At 45.4% G+C, this 21,436-nt stretch overlaps 1 protein-coding gene across 1 annotated transcript in view; it reads right to left on the bottom strand.

Moving 5' to 3' along the window:
* Positions 1 to 21,436, bottom strand: part of LOC147883595 (uncharacterized) — a 205,074-nt gene that overhangs the window by 102,705 nt on the left and 80,933 nt on the right. Inside the window, exon 8 of the mRNA XM_087399525.1 lies at positions 9,690 to 9,746. Within this exon, the coding sequence (XP_087255651.1) occupies positions 9,690 to 9,746 (57 nt within the window). The remainder of the gene's footprint in view (positions 1 to 9,689; positions 9,747 to 21,436) is intronic.

The raw sequence follows: 21,436 nt of genomic DNA, 5'->3' as shown, positions 1-21,436 counted from the left end.
CTGCGTGGAAGAAATATCCAAGCCGACCTGGCAGCCCAAATACTTGACAGGCACACCCCTCTGAACCCAAGTGAATCCTATGTCAAGCCCCCAAACTAGAGTGTCCTCATCACTGATCCAAAAGCCATTGGATTTATGCCAATTTATCTGCGCCCCAGCCGCCAAGCAAAATAAATCCAATGCTGTTCTGAAAGAAGTGAGCGTCTGTGGAGTGGCATCCAAGTAAACTGTTGTGTCATCTGCCAACTCACTGTCAAGTAACTCCTCTTCCCTTCTAATGGGAAGTCTCAGCCCAAAGATGTCAGCTTGAGATCTAACATAGATACTCATAGCTTCGGCCACGAACAAAAAAAGGAAAGAGCAAAGGGGCATCCCTTACGGACTGATCTGGAAATCTGAAATCTCTCACCCCTTACCCCACCAATAAGTACCTAGCTGTGGGCTGATCTGTACAAAGAGGAAACACCTCTGATCCAAGCATCAGTTAAGCCAAAACGTAGAAGGGTGCCCTCCAAAAAACCCCAATCTAGTCTGTGATAAGCTTTCTCAAAATTCAAAAGTAGAATGGCTAGATTCTAGCCGCTCTGCATGGCCCACTCTTAGGCTTCCCAGAAAGAGAAAATGTTATAAAAAATGCTTCTTCCATGCACAAATCCCGTCTGGGTGTCATGAATAAGATATGGGAGAAGGGGCTGCAATCGTAGGCTGATTGCCTTGGCCAGAATCTTGTAACAAGTCCCCACAAGTGTGATAGGCCTCCACTGGGACACTAGATTTCTGCAACCTCCTTTCGGGATAAGGTGGATGAGACCTTCTGTAAGCGAGCCGGGCATCTCACCAGAGTCCCAAATGCCCTGCAGGACTGAAGTAATGTAGTCTCCAATCATATCCCAGAATGCAATGAAAAAAGAAGGGGTAAGCCCATCCGAACCTGGGCACTTGCCCTTGTGAAGGGCTGAAAGTGCAGTGCTGAACTTTGTGGTGGTGAAAGGTGCATCAAGCAAAACATGCATATCCCGTTTCACCAACAAAGGGATGCTCTGCCAAATAACCTGTCTAGCATCCTCTCTATCCCGTGTCTCAGGATCAACAGTAAAAAGGGCGGCATAAAAATATGAAGCTATGCGCAAGACATCATCAAGATCTGTCTGTAAAACCCCATGTGAGTCAATAAGTTGGGATACACTCTCTCTACTATGTCTAGGGCCAAGAGTAGAGAAAAAGTGTTTATTGACTCTGCCACCCATTTGAATCCAGAAGGACTCCCATGCATGGAAGACAAATTCTGCTCTCTGATAAAGCAATACCTGCTGATGAGCCCTTGCTGCAGCAAGGCGCTCCTGAATCCAAGCATCTGAAGGCCGTTTCTGCTCTTCCCTCTGCAAAGTTGCCAACTGCTCGCGAACACCAATCTCACGTCTGAGAATATCTCGTCTCTTGGTACAAGCAACTGAGAGGTAGAAGTCGCTAATACCAGAAAGGGCAGCACCTACCTGTGATGGCAATGGCTGCCCACCCTAGACATGAGAAACCCATATCTGCAGGGTTGCCTCTGTAAGGTCCTCCTCTGTGTACAAGGCATCTGGAATCCTGATGCTAGCAGATCGGCCTCTCAAGTGAGGCTCTGAGATAGCCAACACAACAGGAAAGTGGACTGAAGTGGAAACCCTAGCAGCAATGCATACCGATCCACCTCTGTCAAGTGCCCAATCATCTACATAGAATCTGTCAATACGTGCATGAATAGGCATCTGCTGCCTCCTGTTCGACCAAGAGAACAGGAGGGACTGTGGTTGAATAAGAAAGACATCGTCCAACCAAGTATCTCTGCCACAGTAGTGAAAAAGGAAGGCATCCCAAGCTGCTCTCTCCAAAGAGTGAAGTCCTCCTTCTCTACCCCCTTTTTTGTCTGACGGTAACTCAATCATGTTAAAGTCACCTCCAATATGACTCCGTGTCTAACAACCAAGGGGAGAACTGACTGTGAAACTGAAATAGAAGTGCCCCCTCTGGTGCCCAAGGCAGGCGACCAGAAAGTATGACCAGAAAGCAGTTTGCCAGACTTAGAGCAATCACTAGCATCCAACTTGTGTTCCTGGATAAAAAGGACATCAATAGCACCTCCAGTGACACCTCGATGAAGCTGATTCCGGATCAGCTACCTACGGCGACGGTGTGGAACTCCGTCTAGGCCCTGTATGTTCCAGCTGACTATCCTCATCGACAGGAGGATACTGGATGGAAAGGCTTACCCGACCTAGTAGAGGAGACCAGCTTCCTCTGGCCGAAACACTCCTACTGAGGGCAGGAAACTCAACAAGTGAAAGGATCCCTACACCTGCTGAGAGGGAGGCCCTGTCAAAAGGAATCCCAATGACCGGGACCCCTAAGGTGGAGGGCACAAACTCCTCATCATCCATGAAAGTCGCCGAATCAGCCAATGTCGAAAAAGAGTTCCTGAGAAGCAAGTATGGCCGGACCTGCCAAGCCTCTATCAGCAGATCTGGAGCTGGGAGCTGAGGAGGCCTGTGGCTGGGCTGAAGAAGGATCTGGAGTCCTCATCTGTGCATACACTCCCTCAGCTATGGCATGAACAATCTGAGGGGGAGAAGTATCGGTAGCCCCCTCGTGATCACAAACCAAAATGACTAGGGCTGGTGCATCTGAAGGCCCCTTCTGATGTGGAACTGTAGTATCTGGGGCTGCAGCAACATCCACCTCTGGAGTCTGGATGGCATCTGTCTGAACCAGATCAAAGGTCTCCTCCTGAGGTAAAGGAGCCACTCTGACCGCTCTCCAACGTGGTACTCGGAGTGCTGCAGGCTTTGGGCGCCTTGCTGCCCCTGGTGGTCCTGGGGTGTGCGAAGCAAGGCGCCCTGCTGCTCCTGGTAGTCCTGGAGTGCGTGGTATAGGCCGTAGGGGAGGTGCAGACGGGGTAGTACGTGAAGGAGCCGCACTAGAAGCCCTCTTGGGTCTTTTTCTCTTCCTTGGGCAATCTTTAGCAAAGTGCCCAAGGGTCCTGTAAATCCTGCACTGATCCTGTCTACCTGCAATCTCGATTCTCTGTCGAAAGAGAGAGCCATCTGGACGCTGAATCATGATGTGGTCATCTGAGATGTTAGGGTCAGAGATAATGACCCTAACTCGAGGCACCCCGTCTGCTCTGACTGCCTCTGCCGAGGAAGAAGGCATGCCACGAAGGGAGGGAATCTCAGTGACCACTCCGAAAGTGGCTACGATAGTAGCAAGAAGTTGATGGTAAACCTGAGAAAGACCAGGAAACCTAATGAATAGTGATGTGACCTGACTGTCCTCCTCGACCGGATCGAAGCCCAAGGTGTAGGGCAAAAGAAAAATCCTCCTCGAACCCAAAGCCATGGGATTAGCTTTGAGAACAAGGGCTGTGGACTCGTGGGAGTCAAAAATCACTTGGAAGAATCCACGTCCCAGAAGACGAATATCCCTGAGGTGTGGGGCGAGATCTCCTGGTAACACCGCCAGCATCTAGTCTCTAGCCTGTGATATGGAAGGATGTGACCCAAAGATGCGGGCGAAAAGTGATGTGGAGCCCTCTAATTCCACATCTTTATTGAGCTGCTGCAACTCCTCTTCTAAAAATTTAACGGTTCTCACGGTCGGTGGAAGTGGACGGAGATTGGCTGAATGGGGATCCATTCGCCAATCGAAGTGAAAAGGCCGATTCCAACACTGTTAAAGCTCCGTCCGTGAAACTATTGCCGAGGACGCCCTGAAACGGGCGTAGGAAGGAGGAGAAAAGGAGAGGGCAAGAAAGAAAGAAGAAAGAAAGTGTATTATTGTCCACTAAAGGCCAAAATGGGCCCATGGGACATCAAGAACTCTGCATACAAGATAGCACAAAATCAACGTGCCACAAAGAAGAGGCATCGTTGACTATCATCTAAGTGCTACGCAATACAATGCAAGTGAAAGTACATAATGTCAAATCTAAGCCTAAATACAAAGTAAACTAGATGCAAGGAAACCACCCATGGGTGCAAAATGGGGGGATGAGTACAATATGCCAATGAAAAGATATAAGTCCAGGTGTCACGGAGTCTGAGAACCAAAATAATACTGGAAATCCTGTCCATCGACTCTGCCTCCTGCTATGAGAGTACAAATCTGAGCAAAGGTGAGGTGAGCGGCTGGTGGGGCGAGATCTCCATGAGTAAGTCTCCTCCAAAAAGCTGCCATCATCCTGGATCGTCTGGAGATGAAGCGGCGAGTACGTCCCCTATGTAACAAGATCCTGCGGCGTCTACAAACCATCTCATATGTACATCCACAGGGTGGAGGCATGTGTCCTGTGTGAGCTCTGACCTCCTCGTGCTCCTCCTGGTCTCTGTCCTCTGGTATAGCGTGTGCCTGAGCTCTATCAGGTTGGGCTCTATCACGCTCCGGTCTGTGATGATGGTCTCTGAGGTAGTCTCGTCGAAGCATAGTGGCCTCCCTGACATAAAGAGCTAAGCAATGCTGATCCTCGTAGTCCATCACTCGTGAGAGAGGTCCAAAGCCATCCGTGAAGAGACAGTGGAATCTACCTCTGAGCTCATAATATAGCGGGCATCTGCAAATGAAGTGCTCCTCTGACTCCACCTCTCTCATGGTGCAACAAGGGCAGATCCTGGTCTCTCGGCCTGGTCGCCGTCCATCCTCCATGCGTCGCATCCTACCAGCCTCTATCTCGAGCTGATGCGAAGAGACTCTAAGCTGGCCAAGGGCAATCCTCAGTGAGAGGATAGAAGGACAGAGGGGAAGGGACGGAGAGGAGAAGCGGAGGGGAGCTGAGATAGGATAGAAGGGAGAGGACTGACGGGGAAGGAGAGGGTAGGCAACAGAGAGGAAAAGAGGGGGGGGTTAGGAGGGAGGCAGGAGGCTGAAGGCGGGGAGGGAGAAGGTGGGCAGGGGAGAGGAAGAGAGGGGGCAGGTTAGGAAGGGAGGGGGTGGGGGGGTTAGAGGAAGGGTGGGGGAAGGGGCGGGGGAGGGAGGGGGCGGGGGGGAAAGGGAGGAGGGGGGGGAAAGAGGGGGCGGGGGGGAAAGGTGGGGGGCGCGGGAGGAGAAGGGGGTGGGGGGGGGCAGCGAGGGGAGGGGGAGAGGGAGGGCGGCGGAGGGGGAAGGGGAGGGAAGGGGCGGGGGAGGAGGGGGCAGGGGGGCAGTGGGAGAGGGAGGGTGGGGGAGAAAGGGGGCGGGGAAGGGAGGGGGCGGGGGCAGCGGGTGGGGGAGAGGGGGGGGGGAGGGAGGGAAGCGAGTGGGGAGAGGGAGGGCGAGGAGGGAGAGGGAGGGGGCGGGTGGGCTGGCAGGGGGGGAGAGGGAGAGCGGGGAGGAGGAAGGGAGGGAGGAGGGAGAGGGGTCTGGCGAAGGGGAGGGAGAGGAGGAGCAGCAAGGGGAGGGAGAGGGCGGGCAGCGAGGGTGAGGGGGAGGGAGAGAGAGGGAGAGGGGGCTGGCTGAGAGAGGGAGAGGGGAGGGGGCAGCAGCTCACGGGGAGAGGAGCAGCTCGCAGCGTTTTTTTGGAGTGGAAGGACAGAACCAAGTTCATTACAATTATAGATTGTTCAAATAGAAAATTGACTTTATCCTTACATCCCAAATCTGAAATCAAAATGGCTCTTGGCCTTACATATCCAAAACTGAAACAAAATGGATCGTGGCCTTACATCTCCAAAACTGAAATAAAAATGGCTCATAGCCTTACATGCCTAAAGAATCCCATCATCTACACATCACACATCATGGTCTATGTACAGTGAAGTAGAATTAAAGAAAATACATCAAAACTCTAGGTTCTTAAGAGGTAGACAGGTGGTATGGGCAGGCAGGAGGTGCGGGTATCGGGCCCGAAGTGGTCGGTGTAGCTTTGTTGACCGCAAACACCAAGGGTTCTCCAATAGGATACTCTAGTAGAAGCTTTCTGAACCCCTTAAGATACCTACACTCGGAGGCATCATGTCCATGAACTTCACAAAATGTACAAAATGAGATAGAAGTAGGTACCTTACGCTTAGAGGGACACTCCCAGTGAGACCATGGCCAGAACCCTTGCATTCCGTGTACCAAAGACCACTTCTGATCTCGGCTTCAAAAGGATGAGGACCATCTGCCCTAATTCTTTCCTTAAGTCCCTCTTTGATTTCTTCCAACTCCTTAAGATGCTTCCATTCTGGCGAGTCCTCCTCTCTTGAGCGGTTAGTAGTTGGAAGTTGTATTGGCGCAAAGCTCAATTGTGACCGTTCCATCTTCATGGCATCCCTCAAGAACTCTTGTAGGGAGGCACGCCCTGGAAGTTTGTCCACAAGTCTAATAGCAATAGTAGGGGGTAAGGCCTTCAAGAACCACCCTTTCATCACAATCATTTGGTGGTACGGACCATTTTGCTGCCAAGACCCTCATTCGTGTATACATTTCTGAAATGCTCCCCCTGGCTTCATAGTGTCAGTGGACAGCTCTTGTACAATTATGTACTCAAACTTCTCCAATTTAAAGGTCCGGAGAAATTCCTCCCTCAGGCCTGCCCAGGTCTAGAAGTGATCAGGGGGAAACTAGTTGTACCACACGTCCGCTTCATCCTCCAAAGATGAAGGGAAGATATGGAGAAAGGCATGTTCATTCTCTACCCCTTTGGCCTTACATGCTGTGAGAAATTTTTTGACATGAGCTTCAGTGTCTTCATGGGGATGGCCTCTGAACTTCTGAGTTTCCACATGGACTTTGTTGAGCAACTCAAGAAGTCTACCTCTTTTCGTAAGATTGAGAGCCACCATGGCGGATGTGACACCCCTACCCACTCCAGGGTCTGAACCATGTGTAAGAGTTGAAGGACCTCCTAAGGGATTACTAAGGATCGCTTAGGAGAGAGAGAGTGCAGGTAGTAAAAGAGTCGATGATAAACGCCTTAGCCGTCACGTCAAAGTTGGATAATAAAAAACAAAGGAGTACAAGGTACAAGTACCTAGACCTAGGATTAAGTGTCCTAGGTGTCACATAGGACTAAGTGTCCTATGTGGCCTAAAAGACACTAACACTATAAGTGTCTTTATTTATGCCTACAAGGCTCATACCATGGCCTATAGGGCATCACTAGAACCACCAGAGGATGGCCTACATAATGTGCATTGGATGAATGCCATGCACGATGAATTGCAGTCCATTCATAAAAATCAGACTTGGGATGTCGTGGATTTTCCACCAGGCAAGAATGCCATAGGTACACGTTGGGTTTTCAAAGTCAAAAGAAAGCCAGATGGGTCCATTGATCGGTACAAGGCAAGGCTGGTTGCAAAAGGATATGCTCAGAAAAAGGGCATAGATTATGAGGAGACTTTTGCTCCTACATCCAGGATGACCACCATCAGGTTAGTTATAGCAATGGCTGCAAATTTTGAATGGAATGTATCAGTTGGACATTAAAACAGCGGACTTGTTGGAAGAGGTTTATGTCAAACAATGTGTAGTACTGTGGTGAGGCTGATGAGACAACGCCTCCGGTAGAGGACCACAGTGGTGAAGGAGTGTATAGAGATGGTACTGCATACGTGGAAGGGACCGGCATTACAGAAGCCGATGGTGAGAACATAGAAGATGTGGGGGTTAGAGAAGCTGGAAGAGAAGTTGGGAAAGAGGGGACGGAATCGAAGCCACGTTTGATGGGTGGGCGAGGAGAGTGAGAGTGGGAAATGCAGCATAGAAGTAGATGAGAGAACATTCACTCAAAGTAAGGACAAGACCGGGGCAAAATGAGTAGCCACAAGTAGGATGAATGTAGAAGCAAACTTGATAGGACCGCGGATGTCTAGTCCGATGCAGGAGGAGTCACAACCCCATCAGAAGCACTTGTTGATAAAGATATCCTTATAAGAGGAGAAGGGGGTCTGTCTTGAGCTAGATGAGCTCACGATGAGCCTTTTTCCTTCATCCCTTACGCCTTCATCCTTCGTACCTTCCTCTTTCACACGCTCTTCACTTTGTACTTCTTCTCCAGACTCATGATGTCACCACCAAGGATCCTGATGATCCAAGTCAATGAGAGCTTCGATAAAGTTACTTGCTCTTGCCACTGCTCCACTGGGTTCACTCTGTGCTCGCCCTAAGGACTTCAAGGACTTCCATCGCACATAATGCTTCTCGTATAGACTTTGGTCAGCCGGAAGTCTTCTCTCCACTCTCCTTAAGTACCTCCTAGTTCTCTCACTAGCTCCTTCAAAGATATCAGAACTACTCGGCATAAGACCTCTCTCCTTGTTATCTCTGTGCCAACATGGACTTAGGTAGTACATAATGTGTGTGTAGAGTAGCGGCAAAGCTCCGCTTGTACTTGCATAAGGCTAGGAATAATCTCTCTTAGGAATCCTCAACATGCAAGTTCTACTTGCAACTTCTACATGCAATTCCTACATGCATGTTCTACATGTGAGTTCTACATACAACTCATGCATGCATGCAACTCCTACATGCAACTTCTATATACAAGTTCTACATGTAGAGAGAGAATGTCTTACAATTCCTACATGCAGAGAGAGAAGCTCTTCAACTTGTATAAATACCCCATAATGGAATGAAGCCCACACTCTTTGGGGCATTGTGTTGAGTTCTACTTTGGTATTCCAAGCAATTGTGTTTAAGTGTCCATGCTTCCTTGCACTCCACGTCCAAAAGCATGTCCTAACCTTGCAACTCCTTCTTCCCTCTCCTCCAGCAACCCATCCTCTCCCTCTCCTCCCCTCTCCTCCTTCCTCCCTCTCCTCCTCCTCCCTCCTCCTCCTCTCTTCTCCTCCCTCTCCTCCTCCCTTCTCCTCCCACCTCCTCCTCCTCTTTCCTTCTCCACCCTATCCTTCTCCCTTCTCCTCCCTCCTCCTCCTCCTCCTCCCTTCTGCTTTAACACCTTCTTTGTCTCCCACTCCTATGCTCCCCGTAAACTCTTAGTCTCTCAACCCTTGACCTCCATGATCTACGAGGGAGACGAGTTCTCCGCCATGTACTCTACCTTGAACCTTAGATTCTCCTTCTAAAAATTGAACATCTTCTAAACCCTAGAACCTCCTTCTAAACCTTGAAACCTCCTTCTGAGCCCTGAACCTCCCTCTAGCCCTTAAAATCCTCCTAAACCCTTCAACCCCCAATGAAGGCGAAAGCCTTCGTTATCCCAATCATGATGATGCACTTTCCTTTCACACATGCTTGCACTATGTTTGCTTACCACACTTAAGCCTACGTCTCTCACCGGAATACGACCCGAGGTCCTAAGCTACACTTATACTACAAACGACAACACCGATATATCTGTAGGTGACAAAAAGCCTCGGAACCCTGCATACTCAGAATATCCTACTCTTCCTACGGAAGCCGTGGGAAAGAGCAAACACTCCTCTAGACTTCACTCGTGCTACTTAGCACCAACAGTGTCCCACGGTGATCGCCATAAACTGTCTGTGGGGGGGTTCCTACCACTTTCGGAAGTGTTACCGAAGGCCGAGGACCATTGGTGTGAGGAGCAAGTAGGGATGTGTCAATGGTATCACCGATGGAAACCACGTTTTGAATGAATCTGTTAACTTTAAATCAACATCATTAATTTACCATATAAATTAGTAATATCTATAATATGTCGAGGTCATGTATGCAAAATATCTTACTACTATAATGCTTATTTTTCATAAATAGAAACTGCACAATACCTGTAATCTTTTGAGATCGTCTTTTAATTGTGTGCATTGTGCAACAAGATTAGATTCCTATAAAAACAAAATAGTCATCTTCAGATTTGATATTATGTGCCTTTACATCAAGGAAAGGTGTCTAAGAATATTTGTATTTTTTCCTCGAAATAGACTTCTATTAGAAAGAAAGAAACATCTAAGAGAAGAAACTCAAGGCATAGATACATCATGAGGTTCATGAAAAACTGTGGTAAAATACCACTCAAAAAGTCTTTAAAAATGAAGAGCTTGAGAACAATCTAACAAACGGAAAGGAAAAGAACTCACGAGATCTCAACTTAAGTATGGATAGGAAAGAACTCATGAGATCTCAACTTAACTAGAAGGTCATTACTTAAGTAGAAGGTCACTGAGTAGCAAAGGTGAAGACAGCAAGAAAGGATGGTAGTCTACCGTGAAGGCAAGGCCCTTATTAGGAAATTCAAATCAAAACCTAAAGACTCTCAGTCTATAACTGATGTAAGCAAGTAGGTTTGGGTGCAGGTGCCCGTTTTAGAGGCTCCAACTTAAGTAGCAAAGGTCACTGAGTTAGCAAAGGTGAAGACAGCAAGAAAGGAGGGTAAGGGGGTAGTCTACCATGAAGGAAAGGCCCTCATTAGGCAATTCAAATTGAAATCTAAAGACTGTCAGTCTATAACTGATTTAAACAAGTAGGTTTGGGAGTGGATGCCCCTTTTAGAGACTCCACTCTTTAGTTTTTTCTGTTGTATCTAGGATTCTTCCAATCTCATAGACTTTCGGTCTCCTATAGACTACAATAGACTTTTTTTTCTTTCTTTCTCCTATGTTATCCCTCTCCGATTTATGTTGCTTCGCTTGTCTTTCTCTCAACTCTGCACAATCCTCTTCATCCTTCATAGCTTGAAATCCCTCCTCCTCAACCATGTTCCATAGCTTTGCCATGTTTGCCCCAAATGTGGCCGGGGCATTGCATAGGATGAAGGGAATTATTCTAAAAGCTTTGATTGTCAGATTAGAGCCTCCAGAATGGTTTTTCTGGTTCTAACATGGATCCTAGGTAAAACTTTTATTTTTATTTTTTTAAACATGGGTCCTAGGCATAGTTACTAGGGAATGGGAAAGTGGGAACGTTTCGGCATGGAGGGGATGGGAACACAATGTTATATGACACATCATCAACTCACCTAGAGATACACCAAAATACAAAAACAAAATCATGTTTTCTTCTAAATAAAAAATCCGATAGCGAAGCTCAACGGAAAAGTACATCATGTGAGGCACGAGAAAAACAAATATCCTAATAGGGTCAAATCAAGATCTTGTTAAAGAGCTAGAGAAAATACTAGGTTGAGATTGAAAGTGCCACCTTGACCCTGTGGGGGACTTCGATAAGAATGGGGAGCCACTTCACTCCCTGAAATAAACAATCTTGCTCGTATAGGCTGCTCGTAAAGGCCCCTTCATGCTCCCCAAATGGCCACGAAAGTGTGTACCGTATGCACGGTGGACCTTTGAACCATCCTAAGCCTCTGCACATCTAGATCTCCAAATATGCCACACTGATGTGCTTGCAGGATCTTCCATGAGGATTCTCCAAATATGTCACGCTGATGTACTTGCAGGATCTTCCATGAGGTCTATAAGAAAGGCCAAAAACATCATCCAGAGAACATGACTCAAAGCAGTGCCGTCAAACCGAAAGAGCCTAGGAAGAGTCATGTCTCTCGTGAAACACCTAAGGCCCAGAAAGAGAGAGCCAAGCTAGTGAGCCCTAGGTCATGAAACAAGGAGAGGACATAAAAGTGCTCAATACCTAGCAATCCCTTGCAAAATGATCCTTGCTTGTCTGCAGTCTCATAAGCAATGTTGAATAGACTATTTAACATAAAATATGCTCCAAACTTGGACCTCCAGGAGCTACACCTCCACTGGTTCACTGCAATCCCTCCATCAATAGAAAGCCAAAAGAAAAGAGTGATTTTTCTATTCCGGAGGGGTTTCTAGAGTCTCTTCCAAATGATTTCTTTAAGTCTCCTGAAATCTGAAATTTATCCCAATGAGGCTAAGCTGAAACTTCCTGGCATTAGTGAATGTATATCAAAAGAAGGGGAGGCTCTTCTCTCGGTGCCCTATCCCAATCCATTCCAACTCCCCGGGAGGCCACTGCAAATGCTATATGGGGACACCTCCATAGAGCCAAATTTCCCATGAACCCAAGTGAATGTGACCTAGGTTAGGTCTAGATACCACCTTGAAGCCAAGAAACATTGCTCCACATGACCTATAACTCTCACAAGCTGAAATGGAAAATGACAAGCTGCTCCACATGACCTATAACCCTGACAACCAAGAGACCTTGTGAAGGATTGTAGGAAGAGAATGGACGATCAAGAGAAAGAGGAAGATTAGTTTGTACAAACATTACAATGATATGGTTATATAGGCTAGACTTAGGTTAGTCATTCTAGTCTACGTTATTTTTCATATCTGGGTTACATATATAATCTAGTTGTTGTACTTTCATTTGTGAAACTATTCAATGGAATACACTCATTTCTTGTGTCCACTTCGTGACTCCCCATAGTTGGTATCATAGCCATTGCCCCATCACCTGAGTCTGCCTCAACCTCATCCCTTTTGTTGGCACTATGTGCTCATCCTTGAGGGAATCTTCGTCAACATTCTCGTGGACATTCATAGGAAGGTTCCTGATTGCTGCTCTTTTTACTGTTCATAGGGCCGAGCATTGACCTATAGTAGGCCGTATAGCATTGTATGGGTCTTGCCTGCAATCCCGACTATATGGCTTGCATCGTAGAGCTGGAACTGACTGAAATTTTCAGCTCCTTGTTGTACCTGCAAGTTTTCATGTCCAGCCTCATTCTTGAGGCTCTAAGCTTTGTAGAAAACTATTGAAGGAACATGGTGGAGAGGGAGAGGGAGAGGGAGAGGGAGAGGGAGAGAGAGAGGGTAGGCTAGGGAGAGAGAAGATAATACTCAAATGGAAACATAATGAAAGTGAAAGGAAATGGAAATGAGCAATAGACCAAAATGGAAAGACTCACATTGATAAAGCTTGATGTAGACTCCTTGATGTGTGTTGATGTGACAGACAAGTACAATTATATATAGGATAGACACACTAGAATACCAAAGTGTATATGGGATATCTCCCAAAATGACACGTGGCACTCACACATAAGACTCTACTAGAACTCCTAGTAGAACACACTAAAACACACTCAACTTGACTTCATTTTCTAACACCCCCCCATGAAGGAAAGGTAAGGGACTATTGGAATGGAACCAAGAATAGAACATGACAATAACAGACTACTAATCTGTGCACCCCAAGTAACTCAGAGGCTAAAGTCTGAGCATGTTCAGAGGTTAATCCAAGCACTCTCATGGCCTAAGACTCAACATGACTGAGAGGCTCATGTCTTAGCATGGCTACATGACTATGCTAGCCAGAATCTCCCAAAGCTGTGTCTACTGAAGCATGAGCAACTCTGAAAGGAGTGAAAGGAACATCCTGGAGAGAGCGTGATCCACAGAGTGGTGTTGTTGTATAATGAAGGATGAGTCTGAGTCCTGTCCCTCGAAAAACACCTGAGGTCTAGTAAGAGATAACCATGCTACTAATCCCCAAGTCATGAAGAAGGGTGCTCTATGAAATATGCAAAGAATCCTGGCAACACCCTTCCATATCGTCGTCCTCGCCTGTTTGCACTCCCAAAGGCAATGTTGAACTGACTTAATTGCTATGTGGCATCGAGAACAAGTAGGGTTAGCCCTGAACTTGGATCTCCGTAGGTTCACTGCAATCCCTCCATGAATGGAAAGCCAAAAGAAAATAGTGATCTTTCTATTTCTGAAGGATTTCCAAAGCCTCCTTCAAAAAAAATTCTGCACCTCTGCAAAAATATGAAAACTATCCCAACGAGGAGCTCTGGAGGGCCTCCAACCTTTACTACTAAGCTGAAATCTCCAAACATTTCTAACAGTGTAGCGAAAGAAGGGGATGCTCTAGGTGCCCTTCATCAGTCCTAGCCACTCCCTGGATCCCACTGCAAGAACCTGATGGGAGAACCACCATATAACCAGAGTCTTCAAGACCATATTGGAGCATGGTGGTAGTAGGGAGAGAGAGAGGGTAGGCTAGGGGGAGAGGAAATGAAACTTAAATGAAAGCATAATGAAAGCAAAGGAAAATGGAAATGAGCGATAGACCAAATGTACTTACATGACCCAAAAGGCTTTGAATGTATTGAGTGATATGACAATGAAAGTACAATGCCTTTATAGGATAGCACACACACACTAAAGTGTCAAATGTATATGGGATAAGTCCCATAGTGACATGTGGCACTCTAGGATATAAAGTAGTCTAGTACTACTCTATAACTCAATAAAAACACTCTAGAAACACTCACTTTGACTTCATGTTCCAACATACCCCCCCATGAAGGCAAGGTGAGAGACTACTGGAATGGAACCAAGAACAGAACATGACAATGATGGTCTAACATTAGGGACTGTTGGAATGGAACCAAGAACAGAACATGACAATGACGGTCATCAAATTGTGCACCCTATGTAACTCAGAGACTAAAGTTTGAGCGTGTTCAGAGGTTGATTCAAGCACTCTCATGGCTTGAGACTCAACATGCTCAGAGGCTCACGTTATAGCATGGCTACTTGACCAGCTCATAGGTCTAGGAATACACCAACATCCTGGAACTCGGTCAGGCCTGATAACGTACATCGTTTTAGGAGGACTATCCAAGGCAGAGAACCTTTGACTCAATACACATGATTTATTTCCATTCATTTTGGGGGACAACCTAGGGTAGAGTACCCTTGACTCAAACAAGAAAGTATTAAAGATATATTTCATTCATTTTATGCATAGCAAGGGCAGAGAACCCATGTGCCCGAAGTAGCTGCCGCACAAAAGTGTGCACATGCTGCTCTTCGATGATGTGTCGAAGATGCTCATGTCGAGGATGCCTTGGAAGATGTGTCGATGAAGACCATAGAAGCAGCCACCAAGGGCAATCACATGACGACTCTCAAGGTGCCGATGAGAAAGTCCCCGAAAGTGGAATAGAGTCCCAAAATTGAGTGAAAATGCTCAAGGGAGCAAAATCCGAAAATGTGTGCAAATAACTGATGAAATTACAAGATTTTTGACAAGCCTTAAAGAGTTTTACAAAGCAGAGGCTGTCATCCAACTGCAGGAATCAGAAAATCAGAAAAGCCCTAATTTTTGAAATTAGGGTTTCTGATATTTTCTCAGAAACATGCAGGACTGTAATCCCTAGTATATGCCAAAAACCCTAAACTTTTCTGAGAGATTAGACAGAAATCTGAAAAATCGTAATTTGGGCATACAGATCTTCAAATACCCATATCTTCCCATAGAGATGTCGGATTGACGAGCTGTAAAAGACAAAAATGTAACTCTCAACAAGATCTACATTTTAGTCTTCTATCTCGACTTCAAATTCATTGTCGTTTGTCCTGCAGAGGTATCACAAGGTGTGCGACCCTATTTCTTTGACAATTTTGACACGGGCAGCTGTGATTGAGTTGTGGCAGCAAGATACTTCATGGACAGCTCAACTTCAATCAGCCATTCACACATGATGCTACTCTCTTCCAGAAATATGTGCGCCTCAGAAAACAAGCTGCGTAGAGAGGCGACGTACGTGCAACATAACCCCGAGTTCACAGCAAGGAAATGGACCAAACAGTCAAGCTGAGCAAAGGCGAAACTGTTTGCTGAGGCGTGGGCAACACACATCAGCTCTTCGATGTAGATTGAGGAAGCATGAACTGCAAACCAGAAGAGCTGCGCAGACCAGCGTGTTGACAAGCAGTAGTAATCACCCCCCGAGCAAAAAATCACGTCCCGAACAGCATCCGGTGAGGCTAAGGAACGGTTGCTCTACCATAGGGAGAGGATAGCTTCCATTTGTGGGCCTCCCTCATCCCTTAGGTTGAGCTTGAGCTTGGAGGGGATGAGAGAAAGAAAGGAGGAAAGGTGGGCATGGCTCTGATACCACATGTTGGAGCATGGTGGTAGTAGGGAGAGAGAGAGGGTAGGCTAGGGAGAGAGGAAATAAAACTTAAATGAAAGCACAATTAAAGCAAAGGAAAATGGAAATGAGCAATAGACCAAATGTACTTACATGGCCCAAAAGGCTTTGAATGTATTGAGTGATATGACAATGAAAGTACGATGCCTTTATAGGATAGGAACACACACACTAAAGTGTCAAATGTATATGGGATAAGTCCCATAGTGACACTGGCACTCTAGGATATAAAGTAGTCTAGTACTACTCTATAACTCAATAAAAACACACTAGAAACACTCACTTTGACTTCATGTTCCAACAGACCCAAGTGCTAGAAGAACGGGGTCAGGATCAAGATACCACTATGAGTCCGTGCCCCACTCCATGTAACCTGCAATCCTAACAGGCTGAAAGACAACCTCCAAAAGAATATCATCTGAAGATTTGAGAAGTCTACCTCCTGACTAAACTCCTGACTAAACATCAAAGACAAGGGTCTCCTCATGTGCATCCCGCAAGGCAATAACCTGTAATGGAACACCCATCCCCGTAAAGGCTCCCAACCAATTGGACTCTGTGATCGGTAAGTCATCTGTATCTATCCACTCTGCTGGTATGGCTGGCTCTATCTGCTGCATCCTAACTACAGTCCCTCTGAGGTGGCCAACTGATAATAGTCTCTGATCTTCTCGAAGCTAAATAAAAGCCTTCCAGGCACCTACAATGGAAATAGGTCCCCTCTCCCATCTAGACCACTACATATAATGTGACAGACCCAGTGATCTGCCATGCTCATCCAAAATGGATTCATTCCACATAACTGAATGCTTGTCTATTTCTTCACGAGAGGAGGATGTAACTCTCCGAAGAGTGTCTTTGAAGCTGTCCCAAGCTTTCAGAATGGAAGCCATGAGAGGGGAAGAGAGAGATCTAAGATGGGCTTAAGTAAAAGTTCATCTAGAGCTGTCCATCCAATCTTCCCCGTGAGAAGGTGTACAAGACTGAATGCTGTATCCTTCCAAGGCTCCCGTCTAGGCATTCAGTCCTCTCACTACAAATTTGTAGACCAAGGTCATACACTGCAAATTCGTATCAATAGTATTGAGACCTCCTTCCCCAGTGGGGAGAATGAGGGTCTCCCACGCCACCCTGGCTACTACATGCGAGGTACCATCCAACCCACTCCAAATAAAGTTCCTGACAGGTCTCATGAGCTGAGATAAACAACCTCTAGATCTGCACCAACAAGAGAAAACGAACCACGTAGTAGCCAATTGTTGGAACTGTGGGGAGACACGAAGTGGATAAAGAACATGAGAGTGTAGTCCACACACAAAGCTCCACTGATAATAGAAGTACAAGACTTGGGATATATATGAAACCCAAGTATAAAGTGAAAACCCTAGACTAGAATAACTTAGACCAAGTCTAGCCTACAATACCATACCATTGTATGTTCTATCAAATCCCCCCTCAATGGTATGGCTGAAGTACTCTGGGAACTCCTCAGAAGTACCTAGGGTACCTAAAGTACCATGGTTGCATAAATTTATCCAATAGGATATAGCAACCTATGGGAGTATTACAAGAAAAACAATGCCATTTTATAACCCCCCTTGACATTGTTGTAATGTCTCTGATTCCCAAGCGTGTTCGATGACGTACAAACACTTCTGCTGACAGGCTCTTAGTGAAGATATCTGCTACATTGTCCTCAGATGGACAATAGATGAGGCTAATGATGCCATCTGCTATACAATCCCGTATAAAGTTATAGTGATTTTCCACATGTTTCATGCGAGCATGAAAAACAGGATTGTTACCAATCTTATGCAACTCTTACTGTCACACAAGATAGAGGTGGCTTGATCATCTTGTGAATGATGCAAGTCATAAAGTAGCTTCCTTAGCCATATGCATTCTGTAGTAGCTGCATTTGCTACCTTATACTCCGCTTCACTAGAAGAAAGAGAGACCCTGGCCTGCTTCTTACTTAACCAAGATATGCATGCGGAACCCAAAGAGAAACAGTAGCCAGAAATGGATTTTCTATCATCAATGTCCCCTGACCAATCAGAATCTGTGAAGCCACATAGATCAAGATCACAAGCATTGGTATAATGCATCCCAAGAGTAATAGTGCCATGCACATATCTGAGAACACGCTTGGCGGCATTCCATGAGTGATAGTGGGACAATGCATAAACTGACTCAATACTCCTGCAGCATAAGCAATATCAGGCCTTATGGAACACAAATAGATAAGACTCCCCACCAACTGTCTGTACAAAGTGCCATTAAACTTTTTAGCCTTATCATACTTAGACATTTTGAGACCCTTCTCAAGAGGTGTAGTTGCAGGCTTACTATTCTCCATGTGAAATGTCTGTAATATACTCCTGGCATACGTAGTTTGGGACATGAAAATACCATCTTGAGTTTGCCAAAACTCAATGCCCAAACAATAGTGCAGTAAACCCAAGTCTGTCATATCAAATGACCGAGACAAAGCTGATTTTACTGATGCAATATTTCCCTCATCACTGCCAGTAAGCATGATATCATCCACATAAAGAATAAGAATGATGATTTCTGATTTTTCTTGAAGCACATAGAGATTTGGCTCAGTATGAGTGCTAACAAAGCCCTGTGATAACAAGAACTGATGGATTTTATGGTACCAAGCCCGAGGTGCTTGTTTCAGCCCATATAAAGCTTTGCGAAGCTTGCATACCTTTTGTTCCTATCCCGCAACCACAAAACCTTGGGGCTGCTGCACATAGACCTCTTCCTTTAGGTCTCCATTCAAGAAGGCCCTCTTCACATCCATCTGATAAACAGGCCAACCGTAACTTGCAGCAAGAGAAATGACAGTCTCAATGGTTGTCATCTTGGCTACAGGAGCAAAAGTCTCATCATAGTCAATTCCTTCCTCCTGACTATACCCCTTGGCAACTAAACGGGCTTTATGTTTCTCAACTGTGCCATCAAAATGATATTTCAACTTATAAATCCACTTGGTGCCAACTACATTCTTCCCAACAGGGAGATCAACCAATTTCCAAGTGGCATTCTTTTCAATGGACTGAATTTCAGATTTCATAGCATCTTTCCATAATGGGTGTCCCTGAGCATCCTCAAAACACTGAGGTTCAATTTCAGCTTCCATAACTGTGCTCATCAAGGCATAATTGACCTGATTTTGTGCTTGCCTTGTACTAGACCTTGTTCTCCCCAACACAGGCTGATTTTGTGCATCCTGAATGGTAGCCCGAGCCCACCATCTAGGAAGAGGCTGACTAGCTGCAGCAGGCTGAGACTGATCTGCAAATTTTACCCTCCTCCTTTCATAGACAATAGGCTGATTTTCATTGACTGATTTCTGAACTGAAATTTCAGAAGTGCTACCTTCATTAGTATGGGGAATTTTTCCAAATGTAGTGGAGGAAGAACTTGGTGTGTTAGACGCATGTGATGGCATATCTTCTGACTCAAAATGAACAATAACCAAAGGTGTAGTGTCCTCAATGGGCATATGTAAATCATTAGGCATAAAGCAATCATTTTCATTGAAAGCAACATCTTTGCTTATGATAATTTTCCGTGTTTCAGGATTGTAAAGCCTATAGCCCTTGCTTTCAGTACTATAACCCACAAATATGCATTTGATTCCCTTATCATCAAGCTTGAATCTGTGTTGATCTAGTACTAATGCATATGCCACTGATCCAAAAATTATGAAGTGGCTAACCTTTGGCTTATATCCATAGAATGCCTCAAACGGAGTCTGATTTACTAATGCTTTCGTTGGACATCTATTTTGGATGTATGTGGCTGTAACTACAGCCTCACCCCAAAATACTTTAGGCATCTTTTTGTAGCTTAGCATGCATCTGGTCATCTCCATGAGAGTCCTATTCTTTCTTTCAGCAACATTATTTTGAGCTGGTGTGTAAGGGCATGTCTTCTAATGATGAATCCCATGATGAGCCAAATAATTCTTATAGGCATGAGACATGTACTCCCCTCCTCTATCTGTCCTGAGTGTTTTGATCTTGGCATTAATCTGGTTCTCAACAAGTGCTTTGAACTCCTGAAACCAATGAAACACCTCAGATTTCTCTTTCATGAGAAAGATCCATGTAAATCTGGAGTAATCATCAATAAAAGACACATAATACTTGGCACCACGATGTGACCGCACATTCACCTCACATACATCACTATGCACAAGCTGCAGTATATGTGTGGCTCTGATTGATCCATCCTTTTTGAAAGGCAAATGGTGTAACTTTCCCATAATACACCCTTCACAAAAAGAGCTAGATGGTTGCTGCAATTTTGGCATCCCTTCAACCATTTGATTATTCTGCAAGTATGCCAATGCTCTATGATGTGCATGACCAAATCTAGCTGCCATAAATCACATGAAGATGCATTAGACACAGCCAAGGCATGCTGCACATGGGGCTTAGCATCCAACTTATAAAGACCCTTATCATAAGTGCCAGTGGCAACCACTGCATATCCCTTTCTAGGATCTTTAATTTGGCATTGATCATCCTAAAACTCCACAAGCATGTGCTGATCATGAGCTATGGATGGAACTGAAATAAGATTCTTCCGCAACTTTGGAACATACCAAACATCACGAATATACTTGACTTTTCCATTATCAAGCTTAATGGGAATATGTCCCACTCCTATGATGTCTTGAGAAGCATCATTGGCACAAGTAACCTGCCGCCCATACACAGGTTTGATGCTCTCAAACCACTCCTTATGAGGAGTCATATGCTGTGAAGCACCGCTATCCAAATACCAATTCTCATTCACATTAAGTGAATAGGCATCATCATTATTGCTATGAGCAATAGCATGATCACAATCACAATCCCCCTTGGAAGATATCTCAGAGAGTGTGGCTGCAAATACAAAATCCAGATCATCCTGAGCAAAGTGTGCATGTGAGCCAGATGCATTGTTTTCAGTATGAGCCACAAAATTACTGTTTGAGTTGCCTTGCCTCTTCTTCTCATTTGCAATGCGTTTCTGACATTCTACAATGTAATGGCCTGGGTCCTTGTAGTAATTGCATCTGTCCTTTTTCACCTTAGCATCTTTGCTTGATCCGGCATTTTTGGTACTATTATTTGCCCCTTGTGGCTGGTTGTTTTTAGGCTTATATTTCTGAAATTTTCCCCTCTCCCCAGTGGCTAGAGCTTGCTCACTGCCATGAGAGCCACGAGAAAAATTATGAGCTCTTTCTTCTTCCTGCAATAACAAACCAACCAATTCTTCAAAAGAAATAGATGCAGCCCTGAGAGTGATGCTCAATGATGTAGCAAATGTACTATATGAAGGAGCAAGACTATTAAGAGTGATAGAGACCAATCTCTTCTCTTCAATCTCCTCATCAACATTTGCAAGCTGATCTCGCAAATCTGTAATTTTTGCTACATGCTCTATGATGGTTTCACCAACAGTCATTTTCAGATCCTTAAGCTGATTGTTGAGTGCAATCACCCTGGCCATATTCTTAACATTATGCATACGGGACAACTTGTCCCAAGCATCCTTAGAAGAAGTACAAGACTTAATAGTCTTCATAATGTGCCTCTTCACTGACAAGGAAATCAAAGAAAGTGCTTGAGCATT

The sequence above is a fragment of the Dipteris shenzhenensis genome, chromosome 28 (genome assembly GCF_047967505.1).
Source record: "Dipteris shenzhenensis isolate YYH24624 ecotype China chromosome 28, Dip_SZ_1.0, whole genome shotgun sequence".
Classification (NCBI taxonomy): domain Eukaryota; kingdom Viridiplantae; phylum Streptophyta; class Polypodiopsida; order Gleicheniales; family Dipteridaceae; genus Dipteris; species Dipteris shenzhenensis.
This window is presented reverse-complemented; position numbering and strand designations above follow the sequence as displayed.